This window comes from Epargyreus clarus, unplaced genomic scaffold (genome assembly GCF_041222505.1).
Source record: "Epargyreus clarus isolate Ecla_fem2 unplaced genomic scaffold, WU_Ecla_fem_2.2 ptg000034l, whole genome shotgun sequence".
In the NCBI taxonomy this organism is placed as follows: Eukaryota; Metazoa; Arthropoda; class Insecta; order Lepidoptera; family Hesperiidae; genus Epargyreus; species Epargyreus clarus.
In genome coordinates, this window is record NW_027332239.1 from 10,240,128 (window position 1) to 10,265,740 (window position 25,613).

General features: G+C 35.3%; 4 protein-coding genes across 8 annotated transcripts in view; 3 read left to right on the plus strand and 1 right to left on the minus strand.

Moving 5' to 3' along the window:
- Atx-1 (Ataxin 1) overlaps window positions 1–6,012 on the plus strand; it is a 50,489-nt gene extending 44,477 nt beyond the window's left edge. For both annotated transcript variants that reach the window (XM_073091460.1, XM_073091459.1), the window contains exon 4: window positions 370–6,012. In XM_073091460.1, the coding sequence (XP_072947561.1) occupies window positions 370–666 (297 nt within the window). In that variant the 3' untranslated portion in view covers window positions 667–6,012. The remainder of the gene's footprint in view (window positions 1–369) is intronic.
- CIAPIN1 (cytokine induced apoptosis inhibitor 1) lies at window positions 4,572–10,720 on the minus strand. Its single transcript, XM_073091461.1, has 5 exons — window positions 10,269–10,720; window positions 9,701–9,930; window positions 9,235–9,400; window positions 7,779–7,885; window positions 4,572–7,107 (listed from the first exon to the last, which is right to left on the minus strand). The coding sequence occupies exons 1-5, from the start codon at window positions 10,408–10,410 to the stop codon at window positions 7,003–7,005; spliced, it is 750 nt and encodes a 249-aa protein (XP_072947562.1). The 5' UTR covers window positions 10,411–10,720; the 3' UTR covers window positions 4,572–7,002.
- A 270-nt stretch (window positions 10,721–10,990) lies between these two features.
- On the plus strand, window positions 10,991–12,859 carry LOC140756169 (uncharacterized). Its single transcript, XM_073091606.1, has 3 exons — window positions 10,991–11,267; window positions 11,740–11,889; window positions 12,438–12,859. The coding sequence occupies exons 1-3, from the start codon at window positions 11,181–11,183 to the stop codon at window positions 12,570–12,572; spliced, it is 372 nt and encodes a 123-aa protein (XP_072947707.1). The 5' UTR covers window positions 10,991–11,180; the 3' UTR covers window positions 12,573–12,859.
- A 1,207-nt stretch (window positions 12,860–14,066) lies between these two features.
- LOC140755776 (dual specificity protein phosphatase 22) overlaps window positions 14,067–25,613 on the plus strand; it is a 37,101-nt gene continuing 25,554 nt past the window's right edge. The window contains exons 1-2 of one of the 4 annotated variants that reach the window (XR_012103837.1): window positions 14,067–14,760; window positions 23,969–24,085. Coding sequence is in view for 2 of the 4 variants with exons in the window: in XM_073091094.1 (XP_072947195.1) it covers window positions 14,740–14,760; window positions 23,969–24,085 (138 nt within the window). In the remaining 2 variants the exon portion in view is untranslated. Of the gene's footprint in view, window positions 14,761–23,502; window positions 23,604–23,968; window positions 24,086–25,613 lie in introns of those variants that run through there. The other 3 variants (XM_073091094.1, XM_073091095.1, XR_012103838.1) reach the window with 3 other exon arrangements.

Genomic DNA, 25,613 nt, shown 5'->3' on the forward strand with positions numbered 1-25,613 from the left:
TAGGGGATATTCTTGAGGTCGATCAGAGATGAGTTGTCACTCTTAAGGACTGAGATGGTTGTCTCAAATTGAGCCGTTGTATCCTCCTACCGAATCGCACAACTGCTTACACTAGAAATAGATGTGGGACGTGGGTGAAACTTCCTCGGTCGAACCACAGAATGGTTTTACTACCAAATTCGATTTATTCTTTTATTATCTAAAAACAACTTGGTCGGAACGAACATCCTGTAGCGCCCATTCTTCGAAATACAATTCTATTTCATACAATATGTGAAAAAGTTTGTTGATAATCGAAACTAATCATAAACAATTTCTGAGTCATTTGATATTATAATTTTTAACATGGCATGATATATGTAATTGCAGGTGGAGCTCGAGTCAACAGTAGAGCATCCGTTCTTCGTGTACGGTCGTGGTTGGGCGTCGTGCAAGCCAGAGCACACGCTTGCGCGGTACGGACTGCGTGTCCAGCGGCTGCAAGTTGGCGACGTGTGCGTGTCGCTGGTTCCACGCCGGCACGCTCCCGCACCCGCTCCCGCTCCCGCTTCCGCGCCTCCACAGACGCATCCAGAAAACCTCAGCGTGAAGGAGGACGCGCGGAAACGCCGCTGGTCCGCCTCCGACCTCGGCGAGGACGACCGCCCGCCGCTAAAGAAGCGTTGAAACGCCATCGAGCGATCGATCGCTACGGATGCAAGTTCGATCGACGAACCTTACGATTTCAACCTAATTCACTAAACTAAATTCTAAGTGATTATTGGTAATATAGGGTGTTTCGCTTGATTCCAGTCGCGCCGACTGATCTAGGTAGACAGATCGCCCAGTGAGTTGACTCGTGTTTCTATGTGTACCGATGATAATTAAAATTATTTTCCGCAGCGATCGGTAACCCAATCGTACGCTTATAATATTCTACTCGGGAACTCTAGGTGCTTTTTACTGTCGGGTGCTTCTATACGCGTTTGTGTACAATATTGTAAATATGTAACTTAAATCAGATTACACTTCATGGTTAACGAGATGTGTCACAAAAAGCGGTTTATATGAACGTAGGTGCACGCAGCTGGCAAGTATCAAGTGGTTAAACTGCATCAAATGTACGTAAAAGATAAATCTCTATATTGTAATTAAAGTTTAATAAATGTTGTATTGTTAAGATTTATCTCCACTTGGCACTTTAAATATACAAGGAAAATGTTTCGTGAAACTACTTGTTATTTCCTTTATTATTAACATTTATTTAAAGTGTATATTGCCAGCTTCGTTCAGTACAAATCGATGTCTCAGATCGCTATGTGTAATATCATTTTGTAAGCAATGCCGTTATCGTGAGGTCAAAATTATAACTTGTATCAATAATTCGCTACATCCTTTCTCACATGATTGCAGTGTATATTTAAACTAAAAGCCAAAGTGAATTCAATATCTTCCTCAATAATCACCTTATACAATACTATAAACTTCACCGCAAAGTGGTATATTGATTGCAAAAAATAATGCAAAAGCTATTCTTTGTATACGTGTTTAATTCTGGCGTAACTGAAATATACCAGTATGTAAATAACTCGATATTAAGCTTACACATTGTCTTAGGTGAGCGAGGGGTTATAGTATTAAACAATATAACCCTCAACGTATATTTTGCTTGCAGATTCTAGCTATGTCGGTAAACATCGTGTTTCCAAGATTTCATATTCCAAAAACCTTGTAAAGAAATAACAATAAGATAGGTATACCCAATATTCAAGCTAAATTAATTTGAAATATTCCGTAACTTGAAATGGAAACCAAATATATACCATTTTTATGAACGATAATTAGATTAAAATATAAATTACTAAATTATAATATGCTATAGGTATTGTTATAATAGTTTGTTATAAAATTATGCAAATATATTCTTTAATTTTGTTGAAGTTGTAAATAATTTCAACCGTTGTCTCTTCGGAAAAAAATTGCGACTTCGTATATTAACCGATAGATATAAATATAATTTGATACATTTTCACTTCGCAATCGTTCACCTAAGACGATGTTTGTGAGGCCTGCAGGCTACAGAGCTGTAAATTGTCATAAGAGCACAAAATACGCGTAAATTTCTACCAGATCTTATACTAGGTTAGATATTGTGATAACTAATGAGATTTAAAGCCAGTCACCTTGACAGATGGCCGCATCTTTTAGACAAAAGTTAAAGGTACAATGAATGTTAGGTAGTAGATAGGAATGGAATGTTATGTGCTTAAGTCTTGACTGATTCTAGTTATGTGGGTTTTCCGGTTCTTGGGGCTCAGTCTGACGAACTTGTCTGTGCGTGTGGCGGTTTTCGAATACGGCTTGGCTACATTTTTTTATAGTAGGTATGTATATCTGGTCAGGTAGAGTTTTTTAGTTCTTACATTTTTGGCAAAGGGAGATCTTCCGCCGGGCTAGGTGATCATGCCCTAAGAGTGGATGTATTCCAGTTCGAAACTTGTATATGTAAAAGATGTTTAGAAAACTACGATAGCGTGATTCAGAATACTGTGGCGCCATTTCTTGACGAGTAGCGAGAAGTCGCCACACATCGATTTAATAATACAACGACCTTAAAATCTAGATCTCATGTTAATTGACAAAAAATGTAACCTTCAACATATTACATAGGTCAGCGTAATGTTAGATTAAATTAGAACCTTTAAAATTTCCCGTTTCTTCGCCAGTTTTGACTCCCTAGCAATACTGAGATCGGCAGTAGCACCCCTGCCACACGCACAAAAGTTTGTCTGACTATTATAGCAGTCATGTCGTTTCATTCTTCCTTATGGTTGTGACTGCAGACATATCCATCGACGCGGCGCCGTCGCCTATTTATTACAATACGTTACGCGGGCATTCAATGTAATCGGAACAAAACCTTGCTGTGTAAATAGCGATACGTTTCTGAACTGGGAAATTCTTGACAAATAAATAATTCATGTTAATATAAATATTGTTGATACTATATACTGTAAAAATGAAATATGTCTAATGGTCATGGTTATTAGATGCCATCTCTATTGGTTTTTGACGTCCATGTGTGATACACATAACTTTTCTATGAGAAGATGTATACATAATAAACACACAGTCTGTGATATTTTGTAGTTATTGGACAGAGTAGGTATGAAGTATTGCTTGAATAAAGAAATATATATGTTTAGAATATTAAGTGTGTTATTGGTAAGAAACTGTATAGTTATTGTATACTCGAAAGTCATACACAGAAAACAAATCTGAAAGATATAACAAGTAGAGTCTGTGATTAATATACATATATCGTTATCCAACATAGCGACAAACGCATGGCCATATCAAAATCAAATTAATTTTATATATTATTAAGTGAACGTTTTGTAAATTGTCTTCCGTTTGATTTTTCTAAATTTATTTTGCATAATATGAACGTAATACAATAGTAACCGACTGTAACATTGGATTATCTATGTAACTAACTGTATTGTAATATTTTCTGATGTTTCTCAGTGAGCCTGTTAACTGTAAACCCATAACTGAAGGTGCAATGCCGCCGCGGGTTCGCCCGGCCGACACGTGGATGTGAATGGTTCGATTTGTGAGTTTGTTTCATTGTACCGTAAACCGTTACGTGCTTGTTAATTGTATGTTATTAATTATTATAATAACCGACTATCATAGATTACGCACGCACCGTCGACGACGGTGTTGTAAAAAGTTAATAATTTGTTGTATAATGTATGTAATTCTAGTTTTATCGTCTTTATATTATTATTTGTAATTGTAATGAAAGATCTCATTTTATTAATCGGTATTTTCTAACAAGGCGCTTTCATTAGATCATGACTAAGCCTACCTCACAAACTTTAAGGCCGGCCCTGGGGCCGCGTCGCCTCGGCCCGGTCGCAACAAGTCTAAGCAAGATCTCAATTTGATGAAAATAAACTTTTAAAAAGACTGGGACGCTTTACTGAATGTTGTGGGATAGTAGTTTCTTCGAGGATATTACTTAAATTATGAAATAGGAGCATTTATTTCGTAATGGAGCTCGCAAAGCTCCGGTTCAGACAGGATGGACAATCGTTTAGTACAAAATTCTTTACAAAAAGTATTATTTCCCAAAATCCAAATTCAAAAAGTATTACTTAATCAGTGAAGGGTGCTATAACGTTCGTGGGTGGTTCGAGCACGATTCCGAACGATACTTTGTTAAGGGCGACTTAGGCTGGCTTTCCCAGAGATATGCGAGGTAGATAAGCTATATGTGTATTGTGTAAGCATACAATGTTTCGAACAATGAAAATGCAGCAATCCTATCAGTGGATTTGACAGACATCCATAACCTAGTTACCTCATACATTTCTGGCAGAAATGCCCTAAGTTCGTTTCATTAGATATATCGGCACAATCAAAGTTCTTCCGCGCCTTCCTATTTATTTAGTGTGTCAATTATATTTAGTACATGCATGGTTCCCTGCAGTGAACGGCTGAATGGGCATTCAGAATTAGTTCATTCCCTTGAGCATGTTTGACATGTTGTCATTTATAGTAGGTATAACGACCAGACAATATAATTAAATGTAAAATATATATATTTTCATGTACCAAATATACCATAATTTTCCATATTTCTGCAGGCTACCGTTATTGCTAATAGGATGATAAATATGATAATACACTGTATTTTATTAAAAATGTATACTTAATGTTAGAATGCTTGTTATATTTCCAGTTTCGATACCTTTGAACTATGCTTTGCTCAATTATTGTCAATTTATTTAAATTATGGTGCAATTTCGTTGCAATTTACAAAGTTATGACGAAATTGCACTAGCACTGACACTGGAAATGCTTGGTTCTCAGTTAAAGTTGAATGTATTTCTAAACGTTGTAATTATTGAAGGACATCTAACATTTTTGTATGGGTCCTGGAATACTTACAAGTCCGCCATTTTGAAAATAAAAGCTGTGACGACAAAAGAAGTGAAATATCTCAGAAACTACATTATTTACAACATTTCATCACATTTTTTTTCAATATGGCGGAAAAGTGGGTATTCCAGTAAGGTTAGATGTCCTTTGGACAAGCTCTTAAATTCCACTATTCCCTTACGATGGATATTGTCGTGTGTGACCGTCGTGAACAGACGCTGTTTGCCTACATATTTGTAATTTTTTAATCATTACACGGGAATATTGGCAGAGCGTATGGTGGGTGTATTTCAAGTATTCTGCGTGACTGACATGTAGGTTTAATTACATTAAATCGCGTTAAACGACGAACGTTACAAGATAATATTGTTTGATGTTGCCAATGTTAGGTACGGCCAGTAATGGTTCCATAGTCCGTAATATTATTTTATAAGGCCCCTATCTCATAGGGACGATTTGGCTACGTTGCCAGCGGTGTATCTACCAAATTGGCGACGTTGCCAAACCGTCGCCAGGGAAGATTTTTTTTATACTATCGCTGGCAACGTAGCCATGACGTCCCAGTGAGATCGGGGCCCAATAGCTGACTCGTAACGACATATTTTGACACAAATGATTGTGCCATCCTTAACAGACTTTAGATATCTGTAGGTTATCGGTGTTTTTGGTAAGATGTCGACCAATTTCGAGGCGCGGCCTCGAAAACAATATTTGATATTATTACATCTTACCACAAACAATTTGACGACATATTGAGAACTGTTCTGTTTCTCTAAACCATGTTATATAAAATAAAATAGTATATGAACACGGTTTTCAATATGTAGCAAAATGTAGAATGGAAAATGTTGTGTCATTTAATTAATAGATAAATAATTATAAAATTGTTATATAAATATATAACAAATATGGCAAATATATATGTATATTTTATTGTATAGCGGAATGAAAAAAATATTTCAGAATAATGTAAATGAAAAATGTTATAGACCGAGATATGTTAAAACTAAGTTAACTGTTTGTAAAAAGGAAAGAGAAAATATGTATAATTGAATATTTGCTATAAAAGTGTTTAATTTGAAATCCCCTTTCATTTACTATTTTCACAATGTACCAAAAATATACATAGAAAAAGAAAATCAAAATAACACAACACAACACTTTTTGAACAAATACATCAAAAGAAATACAGAATATTATGTAGAAAACGCAAAGAATAACTTAAATATGTAGTATATGCCATCATGGCTACTCAAATAATCATAAAACATTTCTTCTATTGGTTAATAGAATGATAAAATTGTAAAAATACATTGCCAAAAAACTTAAATGACATTACATTCTGTGTCCAATACACATATTTTCATAATATCAAAGGAATAATATTTTTTTGAAATTTTTGTCTATATAGGCTAAGTTAGGAAATGTTGACCATATCTTGACGGCGCTTTTACACAAATATTAAAGACCTCACATGGACAATTTCGTAAGAAAATTACATACACATCAAGAATTTCGACTTAATTTCTTAGGACAATCATACATAAATCATGAATTTTGACATAGACTATTTTCACACAAATTTACGCTAAGATGCGGTTGATTACCGCCCAAAAGAGTCTCACATAAAATCAATACATAACGATGTATCTACCAGAATTTAAACCTTGTCGTCGCATTAATGTCCTTAGCTACACTACACTGGTAGTAAAGCTGAATGTTATTAACCTTTAGAATAACATTGAGCTAAGCGCAAAAAAATATCCGACTTATGTATAAAAACACTTTAAAAACGGATAAATTAATCAATACTACATTGAAATTCGTGTAAATTCCGCTAGATGGCACTCTCGCAATTTTGGATTAAGTAGAAAGCGAGGCAAAAACGCCTGATTTGAAAGCATTTTTTCGAGTATTAATATGTACTACGAGCAGTATGTATTTGCACTTGTCATTGTCAAGTGTGAACAATAGTAATAGTAATGAACCGTGTGAGTTACAGCCCGTCTAAATTATAAATAACAACAATTGTAATACTAACAGTAACTGGTATGTAATTTATAATTATCTAATCTATATATCTGAGTCTAGATCCAACTTGACAGTCTCGCCGGGTTTGAACGCCGGCATGCCGAGGTACGGGCAGGTCGCACAACGGAACGCGTCGCCCAAGTAGCACTGGAAAGAAAAAAAATGTCATTATTACAAAATACTTGAGGACGCTGGCGGGTAGGCTCTTCGGAGGCCCAGGGCGAAATAGCTTTACAAACGTCTACAAGGGAAGTGAAGTATGAACTTTTGAAGGTGGTAGAACCCTTTGTGGTTCGACTCCGGCGGCACCACCGCCACACCTATTTCTGCCTTATATCAGCAATGCAAAGGGCTGCTGTGTTCTGGTTTGAAGGGTGTGGTAAGGGAGACATACTTTTAACGAGGCGTTCCAGCTTAGTCCTCAGGGGTAGCGGCGCATCTGTGACCGACCTTAGGTAGGAATATCTAATTCTATCTGGGGTTGATTCTGCTATTGCGACTTGCGACTGCTGCATGCTCGTCTGCTACTCCTATATTATAAAAAAGACTAGGTGGGGCTCAGCACCTGGGGCAGCCTGGGGCGGACCGCCCCTGCCGCTCCCTTCCTTAGCCCGCCAATGGGATAAAGCTCAATAGTTGGACATTAACAATTCTATACTATTTTTTATAATAATACAGTAGAGTAGAAAAAATACAGTACAGTAATAAACGAGCATGTAGCTCATATGTTAAGTAGTCATTACCACTTATTAACATTCTATCCCTAAGTTTTTATTAACACTGTCATACAGTTAAAGAAACAACAAATTAATACATACACTGCCACAGGAAGACTTGGGAGTTTCCTTCGTTTCGCCTCTAAGCTCTTCGGCTAGGCCACAGCTACAGTCCGCACAGGCCTTGCGTTTGCCAGTCGTGGCACACACTGAAATACACAAATTGCACCTTTTATTATGAAAGGGATTTTAATTTAAAATTGCTTTTTGGTGGAATGGTGTGGCTGACGATCATATAAGACGTTAGAAATGGCAATGCAACTTCCAATAGGCTTCGATTATTCTATATGTATAGTGTTGGTTAAAGTTGTCACAAAAACATATAATAACATTTATCTTACTCCTCAGAAATAGCATACATTGTTTCTGACAGAACTTAAAAACTATTTGGGATTGAACAAGATTTCTAGACAATGCAATATTCACTTAATATCAGGTTAACAGAATATTTTTCTCTATTTTAAAGTAATAAAAAAAGACTACAATAATTATATGTTAAGGGTAGGGTATCACACTGTTTATGAAAAGTATATAATATTGCAAATTATTGAGACAATGAAAATAATTTAATGATGATTTATAAATTCAGCAGGAGTTACTTATTATAGGATCTTGAACAGAAGAACAAGTTAATTCTTCATAGTTAAAAAGATGATATCATATATAGCAATTCAAGACTTTCTACATACTCATTAAATTTAATATTCTTGAAGTTTGTTTCATTGACTATTTTAATGATTCAACAGTTTAAATAAACAACTATTGAATATTCAACTGAGATCACTTCCCAACCGCAACAGAATGAGCAATAAAGTGAAACGGAACATTGACCTTCATTCAGTATGACTGCTCGGAACGCAAAACCTCAGCACTCGAAACACAAAACCTCAACCGACTTTGTTATCTATCATCAGTTGTGATAAAAATAAATATTGACATTTTGAAAATAGTAATCATAATAAACATGATTTAGGTCAAGTTTTTATTTGGTATATGATATATTATATTTTGGTATAATTTGTATTATAGGTCAGTTTTCTTCTGATTAATAAATTTAATGCAACAACTTTATATCAATTTTAACTTAAGCTTTACTTCATAGTTCATACATATGATAGAAAACTCTAGTATCTAGCATTATTTACACTATTTCACACCTTTGCAATTGCAATGACATAAGTACATGTATTCATTCATAACTTGCATCATTGCTGTCATTGTTGATTTAAATTCCTGCTATTACCACTATCCAATATCTGGTAATCTGATATTACCACTACTTCCAATTACACTAGAGTCCATCTTGCACTGGATAGTCTATCACTTTAAAAAGTGCTTTTTTATACTTCAAGTCACTTCATTTTACATCATTGTTTGCCAGTCATTGACCGACTTTAAAAAGCTTTAAGTGTTTTTAGAACATAAGTCACTTTGATGATTATTTTGCACTTCATTACTTAATTGTAATAATTGTAGTGTCAGGGTGTATTTAACTTACCTCTGAGAGACTGCTTGTCTGGTTTCGTCAGATCATCCTGGTCAATCAACAGGTCTTGTTCGATGAGCTCACCATCGTCCTTACTGTACCATGGATCTTCATCATTATTGTCAATTGTCCATAATTTGGCCTTGTCACTCAACTTTAGAACAGCTTTAGAGCCAACCTGAAGTTTGTCAATGTATATTATGTTAATATTACATCCTAATAAAGTTTAAAATATCATAAATATATTTATTGCAGTCTACAAAATGGTTTATTTAACAGAATTATTGAAGTCACCCATGGACATCTGTAATCAACCCCAGATAGGATTATATATTCCTACCTGAGGTCAGCCATAGATGCACGCCGTCCCCTGAGGACTAAGCTGGAATGCTTAGGAAAAGTATGTCTCCCGTATCACACCCTTCAAACTAGGAAACAAGTATTTACAACATTTTAGCGTTTTATGAAAATAACATACCTCAAATGATGGTTTTTGTGCTGATATTGTGTCATCATTATTCTTTTGCACATTTATAAAGCCATTCAGTTTGAGTGGTAAACTTATATCTTTGTTATCTCTTGCAATGAGTTTTCCATTGGGCTTCAATACCTTGACAATGAGTGCTAGTAAGTTATCTGTGTGCTCCACACTGTGTGGAGGCTGTGGGTTTGTGATCACCACATCAAATGATGAAACGGGATGTGAGGCTAAAACAGAAAACATTGCAGATTCAAATAAAAATGGAAATTGGGGCATTATCAGCAATGTACAACTAAAAAAACATTAAAGTAAATTATAGGAATTTTCAACAGTCTAACACAGAAACCAAATAAGGTAAGTTAGGACACTATTGCAGTGCAGGTGCAGGGGTAGAACCAAAGTAATTAAATAACACGCTAATTAGCCATTTTGTTTCAATCTACCGAACTGACCTGCTATTACGTTGAAACTGTATGATTATACTACTTTACTATAGCACTCATATCACCATACTTGACCTTACATTATAACTTATTAGAGATTGTTTAATCACAGAAATACTTACAGGAAGTAATTTTTTCAGATTCTTCTAAAATAATAGATCCATTAGTTAATTTCTGCACGTCCGTACATAAACTCTTCAGGGATTCCTGTTCGTTTTTATTGCAAATAATCAAAACGTTATCCCCTTTGCCGATAGTAAGCATTTTGTATGAAAATGACACAGGTATTTATATCTGACGGAATAATTGCTGTCAGTATATATGTAACCAACTTCTACAGCGTGGATATTGTACGAATATTACAATGAAATCTTCACAAAATCAGAACTAAAACTGAATCACAGATCACAGATAGTTATAAAACTAGTTTTATTATGATAAAATTTCGGCGAACGAACGCAGCGTGTGTTAATGTATTTAAGACGAATCAAACTAAGTGAGCCAAAGAATACTCCAGAAGTCCCAGACTTTTTATACGTTACAAGTGTTGATTTTCGTTTCGTCACTTTTTATACTTTTTCATTTGACAATTCCTATTTGACATTGACAATAATGTTGAACTAAATATTTGATTCTTTATTGACTAAGATAGATTCATTGACAAAGATAAATATATCCAAAATCCAATTCAAACTAAATACCATTTTCATAGCAGCAAAATGTTCGTATAAATAATAGAAAATGTTTTAATAAATCATTTTAAGAATATTCCTAAAGTTCATATTTGATTTCTGAATATTTAAACTTTACTTATTTTATGTAAAAAAAAGTGGTGGGGCACTCAGCTGCCAGATTGACAGTGACATGTACAAATGTAAATAAACATTAGAAATGTTTTAAAACTTTTTAAAAGTTTACTTAAGTTTCACTAATAACACTTAACAGTTAAAGATTTATTTATATACTCACAACTGCACAGTTTGTGTGTTCTATTTCGATTCTACTAAATAGAAACTTGCTTAAGTTAAATCAAAATGCTGCAAGAGGCATTTTTAGCAGGTTTATGGGCCTCCATTGGAAGTTGCTTAGGAAAATTATCTGGAGCTCCTCCTGCTTTTTTAGTAAGTGCACTTGAAAATTGAAATAAGTAATTCATTTTTATATTTATGATATAGAAGTAGTAGATGAACATACATTCCACCTGCTATTAAGAAGGTTCTACTGCCCAAGGACATCTGCAATTTACCCCAGACACGGCGAGATTCCCACTTGAGGTCGGCCACAGACACGCCGCTACCACAAAGACTAAGCTGGAATGCACTGAAATGTATGTCTGACTTACCACACCCTTTAAACCAGAACACTGCAGCGCTTAACACCGTTATTAGGCAGAAATGGGTGTTCGGTGGTGTCGCCGGAGTTGAACTTCAGATGTTTCTACCACCTTGAATTATCAATTACCAATTAAATATGTAAATGGAACTGACTCCCTTGGACATCTGTAACACATTCCTATATCATTAAAATTTGATATATACTACTTTTGTTTTTAGTGCGTTGTGTATAGTTCATTACTATTAATGTCATTTCCAGGGCACCAGCTACCTAATCTCAGGTGTGCTCCTAATTCTCATGGTGCTGGCTAACACCTGGGGCTGCAGACACTATCTTCGTTCGTTGGACGCAGCAACCAACTCTGTTAAACCTACAGTAATATCTGCTGCATCCACATATGTATTGTCTGTATGTACTCTACCAAGGTTCTTTGTTTGTGCACCTGTAAATACTTTTCTATTATTGTGCAAAAATCCATATTATTTGTATTAAGCCAATGGACATGTAATTTTTATTAGAAGATTGATCCAATTTGGTTCATACTATCACCAAAATTATTTTTAATATGCAGTTGTTCTAGAGTCATTCAAGTTTTACATAAACTGAAAAGGACTGTTTTAATTCCAGTGTTTATGTAAAAATAATTATAGAGCTGAGGGAATAGCTTGTCGAATTTTGCTTACAAAGGGTGGGGCTTTAAAACTTGTTAAAATTCTTCTTACTGGCAATATTTAAATGTCCCCATTTGAGATTCGGTGAAGGAGTATGGCTTGCTTACAATCATATTAGTTCTCAGAAGTGGCAACACTTCTGGTTACAGGTAGAACCCCTGCCATATATAGCTGGTTACTAATGTGATGGAATGGCAGTCACCACTTGCAATCAGTTTGACTGCAATCTTGTTTGCTTCCTAAATATAAAAAAAAATCATACAATAAAAGTTATTTTTGAAACAGGGTATTATCGGTTTAGCTGTTTTCGAAGAGGACGCATCATGGCGGTGGTGGGTAGGGGCAATGCTCATCACTGCTGGTTTGACGCTCGTGGCACGACCGCGTCACAAAGTGGATACTAAACAACATACTGAATAACGACTTTCAAAAACTATTATTTTTATTGTTTTATTCTTCGCGTCCTACTTTAAATACCTTTTTCCTGTCATGCGGATATATCGTTAACGTAGAAATGTTATCCTATCGTTTCATAGATACGTTTCGTCTCATGCATGTCACACGCACGCATGTTGCAACCCGCAGAGAGTTAATATCACGCTGGCGTTTGATACACGCACGTGGATATAACTCGCGTGACAAGATAAAGGCTCTAATCTAAATATGTATTTATTATCTTTTAATCAAAATAAAAAGACGAAACGTAATGTTTTGCTATGAAATATTTTATTTCAGTGAAATGAGTACTTAAAGCGTATTATAACTTATTTAAAGACAAAAACATATTTCTTAACTGTAAATAATTAGACAAATCAAATTATTTTTTGATGCATAACATCTGAAACTACGCTTAAATATCAGTTACAAGTAGATCGCTAATCGTTTTTGATATATTGAAATGTAACAACATTTTAATATACCAAAATTTTGTACGAATACATTTTGATAAAACAAAATTAGTCTATAAAAGCGATTTACATTGTAATCTAGTCACATGTGAAGTATTAAAGACATTCCATAATTTTTAATCATTGATCAAAGTTAACAAAATTGCATAGACGTATGTACTTATAATTAGACAAAACGTTATTTATATAGATGATTATTAAAAATAAAATTATTTTTTGTCTTCTTTCGTTTTATTTATTTAAGTACCTTAGAACAATATAGACTCGATTTCGACACACAAAAACTTTCACTTTAACCGTTACTTGAGAACCTAATCAATGTATCTTTGATTAACTTAACCGGTACGTCCTGATGTTAAGTGGCCAGTGGGAAGAGACAACTTACTAAACATCTTAAGCATTTTGCTATATGTATAATTGACAAATTCAACGGGAATATGCAATGCACCCTTTTTCGACCTGAATGTAAACTCTTCGTAGTCTTCGGACTTACGAAAAGGTGCAACACGATAATAACGGAATTAGGAACTCAGAATCTTTTACTCTAATTCTTTTAGATACCCGTTCAGTTGCTCGAAATTACGTAAAATACTAAAAAATAATAAAGATACTATAAATTAATTAAAAACAATATTAACGTAAACAATTATAATATACTCCGAAATAAAAAATAAAAAAAAACATTTTAATCGTGAGGGCACATTGCATATAAAATTGGCCCTCCCACTATAGTGCAGTGAATTAATATATCGATGTATCGTAATTTTTTTGTCATTACATATAATTTTTAGCAATAATATTAATTATAAAATAAAAATGATACCGCTTATTTGTTTTAGGCGTGAAAAAAATTTTGTTCGTATAAAAAAATTAAGTTTAATCGACCCAGTCCATAAAATTTATACCTACGTTATATTATATTTTTATACATGAATTATTTTAGAGTTTGTATAAAATAGGAAAAGCGGGGGCAATCGAACTAAACGAAATAAATGAATCAATTGAAGAAAAATACTTCTAACGCGGGTCTAATACTGATTCGTTAATGGAGCGCGTACGACACTACACGTGTTACAAATTGTTGTCCTGGCTCGGTCGTATCAAGCAATAAGTCAGGGTGAAAGTAACAAATATCGATATAGCTCACTGTTCATTCCGTGCCTCAGAATCAGAAGGTTTATAGACGCAGTGACGCCGGCACGGGACGGCAGACGGCAGTGGCGCGCCGCGGCCTCAGAGAACACGCGTGTCGCTGTACCGCGCGGGTAACAGCTGGTTTTCCCGCACTCCACGAGTCGCTCCGAACGATCGATAACATAAAACCGCGTGCAAAACAAAAAACAAACTCATCCACGTTACGATCCCGCTCGTCCGTGCCACTCCAAAATATTTCGACCATATTTTTACGCAAAGTGCCGATACTGTCATCGATAGAATCGCGTGTCGCACCCGGCGTCAACAATGTAGTCATAGTGACGCGATCATGTTGACGATTTGACAGTTAACGATTCAATGTAATTGAATACTATGTCCTTATCAATAAACAATATAGGCATCGTGTTAAAATGACGATTATTTTGTAAAACATGTTAAAAGTTCAGTGTTATTTATTATCGCGTATTATTAAATAGTTGACAATAATCTTGTTGATTAATTAGGCGTAAGTGACAACTGCAAAGATGGGGAATGGAATGAACAAGGTAAGGTAGTTCTAATTATTTTGTGAATAGCACAGCACACTATGCTATTACAAAATCTGCGGAGTGCACGTTACGTAACGTTAACGTAGCCCGCTCGTAGCCGTAGCATCCGTAGCATTCCGAAATCATCACTGGAGTCCACTTGAACCTTGTATTCTACATGACACGTGGGAATGATATCAGAAATTAAAATAAACGGTACTGGCACATAATGCATTCGCTTCACGCATAAGAATATAAATTGAACAATCCTCACTCACGGTAATCCTGCAATTTATTCTTAGAGCGAAGGAGACTCTTTACAGGCGTATTCTCTAGGCACAAGGTTACATTCGCGCCTCAGAGGGGCACTATTATGCTACTTAAGTTAAGTTTTAGCGAAAAGTGTTTTATGCTTGAATATATTTCACAAGAAACAGTTATCAATAATGAAATTAAAATATTCAAAATATTTTAATACCATTATTCGAATTGTTAAGAAATTTTTAAAAATAATGTTATGATATTTTTTGTACCAATACATTATTACATTTTATGATATCCTAAGGAATATTTCTTTATCCCTTCAATTAATATTATTTTATCCGAAATGTCTGGGATTCGAACCGTGATAGCCTAGATTGAGAGACGGAATTTCAAATCACTAGGCTATCACTACTTAATTTGCATGCTTCTTGCATACAAATCTCCATACTAGGTTTCCGTGTCATGCGTCCTTCATTACGTCCATACACACACAGTCTACCTATATCATCATCATCAACAACCCATTACTGTCCCACTGCTGGGCACGGGTCTCCTCTCAGAATGAGAAGGATTAGGCCATAGTCCACCGCGCTGGCCAAGTGAGTATTGGTAGACTTCACATATCTTTGAGATTTTTCTTTGTTTTTTATAAATCTCTCAGGTATGCAGGTTTCCTCACGATGTTTTCCTTCACCGTTTAGCAAGTGATAATTAAATTCTAATACGCACATAACTTTGAAAAATGAGAGGTGCGTGCCTGGGATTTGAACCTCGGACCCCTCGATCGAGAGGCCCAGTTTCTTAACCACTAGGCTATCACTGCTTTTTTTTTGCGAGTTCCTGTATACTTTGTCGCTACTTAGGTATTTATGTTCTTAGGTGTTTAGGTGTTAAAAACTGTTATCATTCTGAAATATTTAACTGTTTCATTATTAACTTTGCGAGTTTGTGAAAACTATGTCGCTATTGATTTTCTAACCATTATCTCTTAACTGTTGAAAACTATCATCATTGTATTCTGTACAAAACTTAATATTATCTTTATTGGTACGTATTTTAACGATATGTTTATTGTGCTAGAAGATTTTTCGATAGAAGAACGAAAATATAATAAATCATTCTATTGTAGTCGGTACATTATGGGCAACTCCATAAAAGTTCTTTGCTTTTCTGTGGATCTTTGTATATTTGTGTGTAGTTTTGGCTCGGGTTCAACTTTTATTTGGTACCTACATCTATACAAACAGAATTAAAATGTCTATCTGTAATTTGAAAATTCTTGCTGTTTTAATTAAAAATCCATACCTTATTATTAGAGTCTATATGTATAACACAGAAAGGAAAAATAGTTTTTAAAAAAGGGATTTTTACGGGAACAGAATACAAGCATGCAATCCACTGATGGTACGAGTAAGTAGCCACTGCTGCCCATTGCCATCTGTAATTAACAACAGATAGAATTGAAGTCCTATCTACGGGCGGCCAGAGATGCCTTTAAGGACTAAGTTAGAACATTTCGTATAATACAACAATACTCAACACCGTTATAAAGTAGAAATAGGTGTGGTGATGAAGCTTCCGGAGTCGAACCACCTGCAAACTTAACATCGGATACTCTGATGTTAAGTTACTGCAATTTCGGCTATTAAAAGCATCTTTTACGCCCATTCACAAACGAAACGAAAATAACAAACAAAGCGCGGAAATCTTATTAAATTTGGGCACCACTTGTTTCATTAACCCTCTTTATTTGTCCCAAAGCCGTGTTTTTCACTTCTCTTTGAGCACAAACAACGTCTATACTTTTGCGCGGTTATTTTCGTAAACAACTCCCACAGAATGACTGAATTATAATACTATCATGTTTATCAACGTTTGACATTGAAATGTTGTATTTCATAAGTAGGTTACGAAGGAAAATATAGCAATTTTTTATTTATTGTAAGCTTTATGTAAGTAAAATATATTAGGTATACCTATACCATACAGAATTACCAATATGCTTCGTATACGAGTATAGGTACTTACTAATAAATTAATATGAAGATACATAATATAATATTAAACGCTTGTAACTCATAATTTTCGATCTTTTTAACCAACTTCAAAAAGGAGGAGGTTTCTCAATTCGAGTATGTATGTTTTTTATGTTTGTTCGCGGATATCTTCGTCGTTTATGAACTGATTGTAATGATTTCTGTTTGTTGGAAAAAATAATTTCTGAAGTCCGCGCTCATATTGGACACGCTGTTTACGCCGTTATCCAACGAAATTGGTATATTGAGCGCCGACTTCAGAACTATGTACTAAACCAACATTTATTTCAATTATTTTTGATGTGCTGAATACTAAAAAAGACAAAGGTATGCACAAATAGTTGGACCCAGAATAGTCCTACCGAACTACCCAACCTTGTACCGAACCTGGAACCTTCATTCCATATGGGTATAGTTACGTAACATTATAGCACGCTAATCCTCAACTATATCAGGAATATATCTCAATTATATAGTCCAGAGCACAGCGTTTGATAAACACATCTAGTTTATTAGTTACATCCTCATTTGAGACTACGTTCCTACATAATTGAGTCAAGGTTACATAGACAATGCATCTGGCACTACATTTTCGAAATACAGGCTCGGTGAATCTAACTAAAAGCAATGTAAGCTATCGATATCAACTACTGCAGTGAGATATCGTGTTATGTCGCAAGTTTTGACTAAGTAAACTAACGTAAGTATTGCATAATAGTTAAACAGGTTGTACAGAAATATTACACAATTTTTCTTTTTAATATACTTGAAAATTGTACTAGAAATGTTACTAGAAAACAAACAAAATATTTTTTGAAAAATAGAACAATTGGTATCTAAGTAAATTATCACAGTCGCTTAGAAATTAAATCGAGAAATGTTGAGGTTGCTGTTAAATCCATAATCAGCAGCTGTTTTATCTGGATTATGACTTCAATGGAAACTTGAAAAATATTTAAAAAAGAACTTTTAGGTTCGATATTTTGAATAGTGACGTCATAAACGTACAGCTATATCATATATCTACTTGTATAAAAGAATCTCTACTGAATACTACAACAATATCTTATTTACCAACTGGAAAACATAAAAACATAAAATGTGAAATTACAGAGAGATTCAATAAAAATATTAGTTTTCCTTTTCCACTTTTATGTAACGAGTACAAACAAAAATAGAAAAATGGTGTTAGTGGCGTGAAAATGGCACCCGACGGGAAAATGGATTTCAATCTCCTTATTTATTTTACCATTAGCCTTTTAAAATAAATCTCAGCCCGCAGGCGAGGGACAATTTCACGAAGGATTTGGATTTTTAGGTAGTAGGTACAGTATGTACAATGAAATAAAATTAAAAAGATTTTAACATTCATAATGGTACAGTTTGAAAATAATAAGTAAATACTACAAAAAGTTTAAAGAATGGAACACTTAAATTAAAATATAAGCATTATGTGTATTTTCTACGTTATACGATTTCAGCGTCATCTTTGCAATAACTATAATTTATTTGAAAAACGTTGCGGACATTGGCCTTAACGCCCTAAACCTATGTCTGTTACTACTGATTTTTTTCTAAGATTGAAGTTTGCAGTCCAGTTGACGGTTACTGATCACTACCGCTGGGCATCATCATCAACCCATTAACGTCCCACTACTTACCACGAGTCACCTCCCATAGTCCACCGTGCTGGCCAAGTGCGTATTGGTAGACTTCACATACCTTTGAGATTTTTTTTTATAAATCTCTCAGGTATGCAGGTTTCCTCACGATGTTGTCCTTCACCGTTTAGCAAGTGATAATTAATTTCTAATACGCACATAACTTTGAAAAATGAGAGGTGCCTGGGATTTGAACCTCGGACCCCTCGATCGAGAGGCCGAGTTTCTTAACCACTAGGCTACCACTGCCTGGGCAATTGTGGCCAACTCCATATATTTCTGACCTGAAGCCGATCACTGATTCATTGCTTTTCCGTAAAATGGTTCCTCATATATACATCTGTCGGCATCCACAGCCTTCCATCGGAACGCAGAGTAGCCTATTTCTAGAAATATGTAAGGTGATAGTCATCGGCGGGACTGCCACACCTATTTCTGCCTATTAACAGTAGTGTTAAGCGCTGCTGTGTTCTGGTTTAAAGGGTGTGGTAAGGTAGATATACTTTTACGAGGCGTTCCAGCTTAGTCCTCAGGGATAGTGGCGCATATGTTGCCGACCTCAGGTAGGAATATCTTATCCTATCTAGGGTTGATTACAGAAGTGCATGAGCAGCAGCGGCCGCGTGCCATCAGGTGGACTGTATGCTTGTCTGCTACTCCTATTTTACGAAAATAAAACTTTCCCGGTCGAATAATACCACCTTTAAAACTTCAACTTGATCCATTGGGACGTTAATAATGTAAAGGGTTAATAATGTACAGTTTGTTGGAGGCACAATTCCTTGTCTAGATGAATCACAAGGGCACATCTTCCTCATGACCCCTACTTTTGTTCGTATTGTATTACTGTCGCTTTGTTCGAAGTAACGAAGTGTGGAACCTAAATGACGTAGGTCAACTTGATTACGTAGAATAATGGCAGTATAGTTACGTTTGTAATTACCGACTTGAAACGCGAGAATACAAAGCTAGCTCAGTTAAGAAATCGGTATAGTGTTGCGTCTTAGTCCACGTGAGATTCATTCAGTTTTATTATTGCGTTTTTCTACACTAATATTATAAAGAGGAAAATTTTGTTTGTTTGTTTGGTTGTAATGAATAGGCTCAAAAACTACTGGACCGATTTTAAAAATTCTTTCACCATTCGAAAGCTACATTATCCACGAGTAACATAGGCTATATTTTATATGAAATATATTTGATAAATCGATTTTGAGGCGGTACAAAGTTTGCCGGGTCAGCTAGTAGGATAATAAAGTGGCAGAATTATTTGTAGTTCGACTCCATAGGGACCACTGCTACAGCAATTTCTTACAGTAATATAAAGCGGCAAACGCTTCTGTGGTCTGCTTTGGATGTTATATGAAAAAGACCCTTATATAAGCCATTCTAACTCGATCCTCAAAGTAAACGCTTTCTACACTCACAGACCCACACTAGGATTCCCTTTATCGTGGGTGCCATGGACACACACAGAGACAAATACACAAACACCCAGACCCAGAAACAGAAACCTAAATTCTCATTTAGATTTCTGTCTGGCCGGGGATCGAACCCGGGACCCTCTGCGCGTCAGACCGGTATGATGACCGCTCCGTCAAACGGTCTATCAATCCTTTCCGGAATTGATTACGGTTAACCATGGGCGGTAATTGCCAATCAATCATCATGTAAACTGCATGCTACTTAGGTTCTGCTATACGTAATACATAAGAAACTTATATAGAAAATGTTTTTATAGTAATTATATCTTACAATTTTCTGTGCTCCGCGTAATTAACTTATTTTTCTTAGTCATCACTTACATTAACTCCCCTATGTAATTGTATACGTCTACATCTTTTATTAACGGGGTTTGTTGTTTATTTTAGTGACAATGATTACTTTTCATTTCGGAGGGAAGTTTTGGAATGACTCACATTTTTTCTTTTGACCTTAACCCATAGTTCTGTTAATGCATCGGCGAACCACCCTTTGTTTACAAATCACGTGCCGTGCAAGGAATTAGGGTAGGGTCCCAAATACGTTGTTTGTCATGTTTGTCTTTTATTAAGGTTCCGTACCCAAAGGGTAAAATTGGAACCCTATTACTAAGCCGCCGGTGTCGGTCCGTGACAGGGCTCTATCTCTTGAACCGTAATATATAGACACTAGAAATTTTGAGAGAGAGTATCCATAACGGAGGCCGCTATAAAAACAAATAGTAAAAACAAAAGAATAAATGAAAACTGAGTTGTACGGAAACCTGTCGCGTAAGAGTCGGACTCGCGCTTGGCCTTATTTATGTTATTCCACAAATCTTATAATACAAAAGGTGATAAAGATAGTAGAACCCTTATTCTTAAGAGAGTTTGTCACACTGTAATACGTAAATATATGACCAAACCATCAAACCATTTATTTGCCTTCATCGTCACCTTGTCAGTTATTGACGTGTTTCTTCTATAGAACATGTTACAGGTATACCTGTAACGTATAATTTTCTGTGATACCGAAAACAACGAAAATCTATTCAAAGTTAATAATGGAAAGCGTAAAAAATAAAATTCTATTTTTATAATAACAGAAGAAACTTCCGAAGTCAAAAAATGTTTTTAAACGATATAAGACGATACAAAAGATCTCGCAGCACAATTTTCACAATATTTTCTCAACAATGTTCACCTTGATGTCGTGCGTGTGGTATCAAGACCATCGCTCCGGACACTCTTAACCCCCATTGTAAGGGTACTCACATTCCCTGCACGGTATGACCCCTCAACGTCCCATTATACTTCCCTAGTGTTTTTGAAACTGAAATGGTTTTATGTTACAGTTGAATAGATACGTAAAAACATTTTTATTTGGTAGATATGCATTACTAATTTTCGGAATATAATATTATACAGGTATTATACAGATATAAGTTTTTATTAAAAAAGTAACTATCTGCGTAATATTATGATTTACATAGCTTAGAATTTACAACTATATTTTTCAGTAAGTCACAAGTAACAGTTAGTTCATAATTTTAGGGCTCTATAATAGGGATTCGAACTTTAGACCTCTCGAATGAGAGGCCGAGCTTCAACCACTAATCTATAACTGCTAGTATTTTGCTTGAATTTAAACGAAGAGCAATTTTTCACCAGCACGAATTTTAAAAAATCCGCCGCCCATTAAATCTGTCTTTGTAATCCCCAGGTTGGGTTTGATATAAAGTATGAATAAATAAATTCAAGTTCTTTAAACGGTGACTGGTGATGAGAAGCTATGAATTTTAAATTTAACGGTTTAACTTGCATTACTTTTTCATCCCTTAACATTTTTACTTTTTGCTGGAAATTGCGGAGGTGTAGCCGTGTCGTGTAAAGTAGACAGCTAAGTACTATTCATTGCATAACTTAATGTAAATTTTCTACACAAAATAACACAACTTTTATTATATTTTTAAAGTTCAGTTACAAAAACAGAGCAAAAATTTTATTACTAAAAAGTGTTTTTATTATCTTTTAGATTTTACGTTAAAAGTGATAAGCTCTGTAATAGCTTTACTATTCGATTTATCAAGATTAGCAATAACTATGTATGGCATCATATTTTTTTCTGTGTGTGGCGTGTCATGTAATCACGCCTTGTGGCACGCAACCTATTGTACAATGAGGGTGCCTTTCCAACAGACATGTGAGAGGTACCTAAGCTATGGATGTGTGTCAAATTGAGGTTTCCTTGATTTCTTTGTCAAATAGAGGATTATTTGATTTTCATTGTTTAGCTGGGAACTATAATAAGCTATGATTTTTATATGAAGAAGTGCGAGCTAAGGTTTTCAGTTATGGATGCGAGCTAAGGATTAAGGTGTAGCTTAGTATTTTATATCACATACTAGCTGACCCGGCAAACGTTGTGTTGCCATATAAATAAAAAAATGTCAATGGTGAACAACCCTTATCACTTAGGGGAATGAAAAATAGATAGTAGCCGATTTTCAGACCTACTGAATATGCATATGAAATTTGGTGAAAATCGGTAAAGGCGTTTCGGAGAAGTCCGGTAATTAACATTGTGACACGAGAATTTATATATAAGATTACTCGAACAGCTCCGATGGAAGGTCTTGACTACGTGATTTAAATTTTTTATGTGTATGATTTTTCATTTAAATTCAGGACTCCAAGATCCCGTTTTAAGGAAGACAGGTTTTGCAAAAGTTGTCCAAAGTAAATTTTAAAAATAATGATTATGTTTTTAACATTATTCATTTTTGATATAAATCATGCGACGTATCACGAGAATTTCCACGATAAAATTATATCGTCAAAAGATTTTATCGCTAGAAGTCGCTGCATCTCATTTCCTACTTTTCCACTTCAATGCCATAAAAACACGTTTGCGCCGTAACGTCGTAGCAAAGCGCTACGAAACTCCGTAGATATGAAATATCACCGCCACGTAGCGTAGGTTGACGTAGCGGGCTGAATTTCCATTCTCTCAGAATTCTTTTCCACTTCGATTGTTGTTGGATTTCCGAACAAACGGCGGGCGGAGATGAAGTGGGTCAACGCTTTAACCGCCCTTGACATCCATCGTTTGTTTGGATTTAGGCTGCATTTATTTAAACCGCTCCTAATTTACATAAGCGGAGCAAACAATGTGCTGGAGATACTGAATAATGTTGCTTACAGCACTTCTGTTTAAGTTTATTAAGCAAGAACATAGTTATATTGGTTAATGATGACCAAAATTCTTTGTTTATAAAGTTACAGAGGTAACAAACGAGCATGCAGGCTGCTGCGCCCATGGGTATCTGTAATCAACCCCAGATAAGATCAGAGTCCTACCTGAAATCAGCCACAGAATAATTTGGAACGCCTCGGATAAGTATAAGCCACAAAGGCTTCTACTACCTTCAAAATATCAAGTGTGTGTGTATATTTAGTTAATTTAATTTTTCTTACAATGTGTTATGTTTATGATACGCTGAATTTAGTGCCAATAATAATTATGAAATGTGAAAGCAAATTGAGAAAGGTTGAAAACAAACTTGACAAAAAATAAATTTCAATTGCTGTAACCACTTAGATTATTGGTCGATAATTTTAAACGAGAAACAGATCCCCGGCCATAACATTAAGTCTAGGCAGCATATTTTAACAATTTATATTACCTAGTAGGTACCTGGATGAACGACCTTCGACCTAAAGAAGAAGATTTCATTTTTATTAAATCAAATCGCATTAATGTTTTTAAGTAATTTCAAACTAATTGATATTTTCGTTGTTCCAGGTGCTCTCGGGTCTCTACGTTGGCAACTACCGGGACTCGAAAGACCCTGTGCAGTTGGAAAAGTTCAAAATAACACACATACTCTCTATACACGACGCCGCTCGAAGACATCATTCAGTAAGTACTTATAAACAAAACTTATTTTTTTATTATATAGGAATAAGTGGACTGCATTCCACCTGATGGTAAATGGCTACTGCCGCTCATGGATATTTGTAATCAATAGGATTAGATATTCCTACCTGAGGTCGGCCATAGATGCACTGCTACCTCTGAGGACTAAGCTGGAACGCCTCGGAAAAGTAAGTCTCCCTTACTACACCCTTCAGATCAGAACACAGCAGCGCCTACACAATGGCGTTGTACAATGCTGTTGTTAGGTAGAAATAGGTGTGGCGGTAGTGCCGCCGAATTCGAACCACAAATGATTCTACCACATTAAAACTAATGGTTTTCACAAATTTCGGTACAATACAAATGTACGTCAGGTCCTGTAAGATAATGAAATGGAATAAGATCTATGCGTACGTAATTTTTGCCTTAGATATATAAGTATACCTGTACCGGAGGTTAAAACATTAAAAAAACGGAAAATATTGTATACTAAAATAGATGGTTGTAATACAATATTCACAACAAAATCTGTCGACGTATTTCAGTACAATGTATGTATTCTATTATCTGGATTATTCAATTAATTCTACAGCATGACGCTAACTGCATTTGATCTCAAAGCGTTGTGCCAGCATTGCAATTCCCGACGATGTATGCATCATACGCATGCAATGCATATGAATGTACGATATGATGATGGTCGATGGTCGGTGATGCATCGGTCTATTCGTCGTCACCAACCCATTACTATCCCATGAATAGGCTAGTTAGTTTGGCTAGAAAAATGCGAATTAGTTAACCTCACATTTTTAAAGATATTTGTAAATAATTCTTAAGGGAGTAGGGGTAGGGAGTATTTCCTAACATGTTTTCATACACCATTACAACAAGTCATACATTATTAATTTCTAATACAAGTGTGTACATAAGTACAAATTGTTATTTACAATATGTTTTATGACTATACTAGAATTAATACTAAAATTGCAATTTAACTTCAAATGAAGTGTAATTTTCAAGGCTGCTTAGTTGAAGTCCTTAAATTTTAAATCGCGCTGACTCAAGAGCTCCCTTGTCGCAACGAGCTATTCAGAAACTCGTAACTGACTTCATGAATATTCATGCATCGAAATGAAGGACAGAAGCTTACACTTCAAATATGTAATGAGCGTATATCATATAAACGATTGACCCTGTGTCATATAATTTTATGAGACTGACGACCCAATGACGTGTCGCTTACTACTAGGTACTTATTACTATCACTTGAGCAAGTAGCAGCTTTGGTGATTAAGAAGTTGCTACCGTAGCTGTCAAATGTTGCTTGGCGGTTATTGAGTGGGCTTTTTAGGACTCCGTGCCCAAAGGGTAAAAACGAAACCCTCTTACTAAGACTTCGCTGACTGTCCGTTTGTCACAGGGCTCTATCTCCGGAACCGTAATAGATAGGATTTTTTTACAGATAATGGCATATAGGTGACCGCTATATAAATAGAAACTAAATGCTAGCTATCTATAAGACGGCGTAGAC

Bases quoted from the DNA above. Each gene is read 5' to 3' on its own strand.
- CIAPIN1 (XM_073091461.1), bottom strand. From the start codon at position 10,410: ATGCTTACTATCGGCAAAGGGGATAACGTTTTGATTATTTGCAATAAA. The intron at 9,931-10,268 runs GTAAGTATTTCT...TTTCTGTTTTAG, and splicing joins ATCTGAAAAAATTACTTCCT to CCTCACATCCCGTTTCATCA. The intron at 7,886-9,234 runs GTAAGTTAAATA...TGTGTATTTCAG, and splicing joins AGACAAGCAGTCTCTCAGAG to TGTGTGCCACGACTGGCAAA.
- LOC140756169 (XM_073091606.1), top strand. From the start codon at position 11,181: ATGCTGCAAGAGGCATTTTTAGCAGGTTTATGGGCCTCCATTGGAAGT. The intron at 11,268-11,739 runs GTAAGTGCACTT...TGTCATTTCCAG, and splicing joins GAGCTCCTCCTGCTTTTTTA to GGCACCAGCTACCTAATCTC. The intron at 11,890-12,437 runs GTATGTACTCTA...TTTTTGAAACAG, and splicing joins CATCCACATATGTATTGTCT to GGTATTATCGGTTTAGCTGT.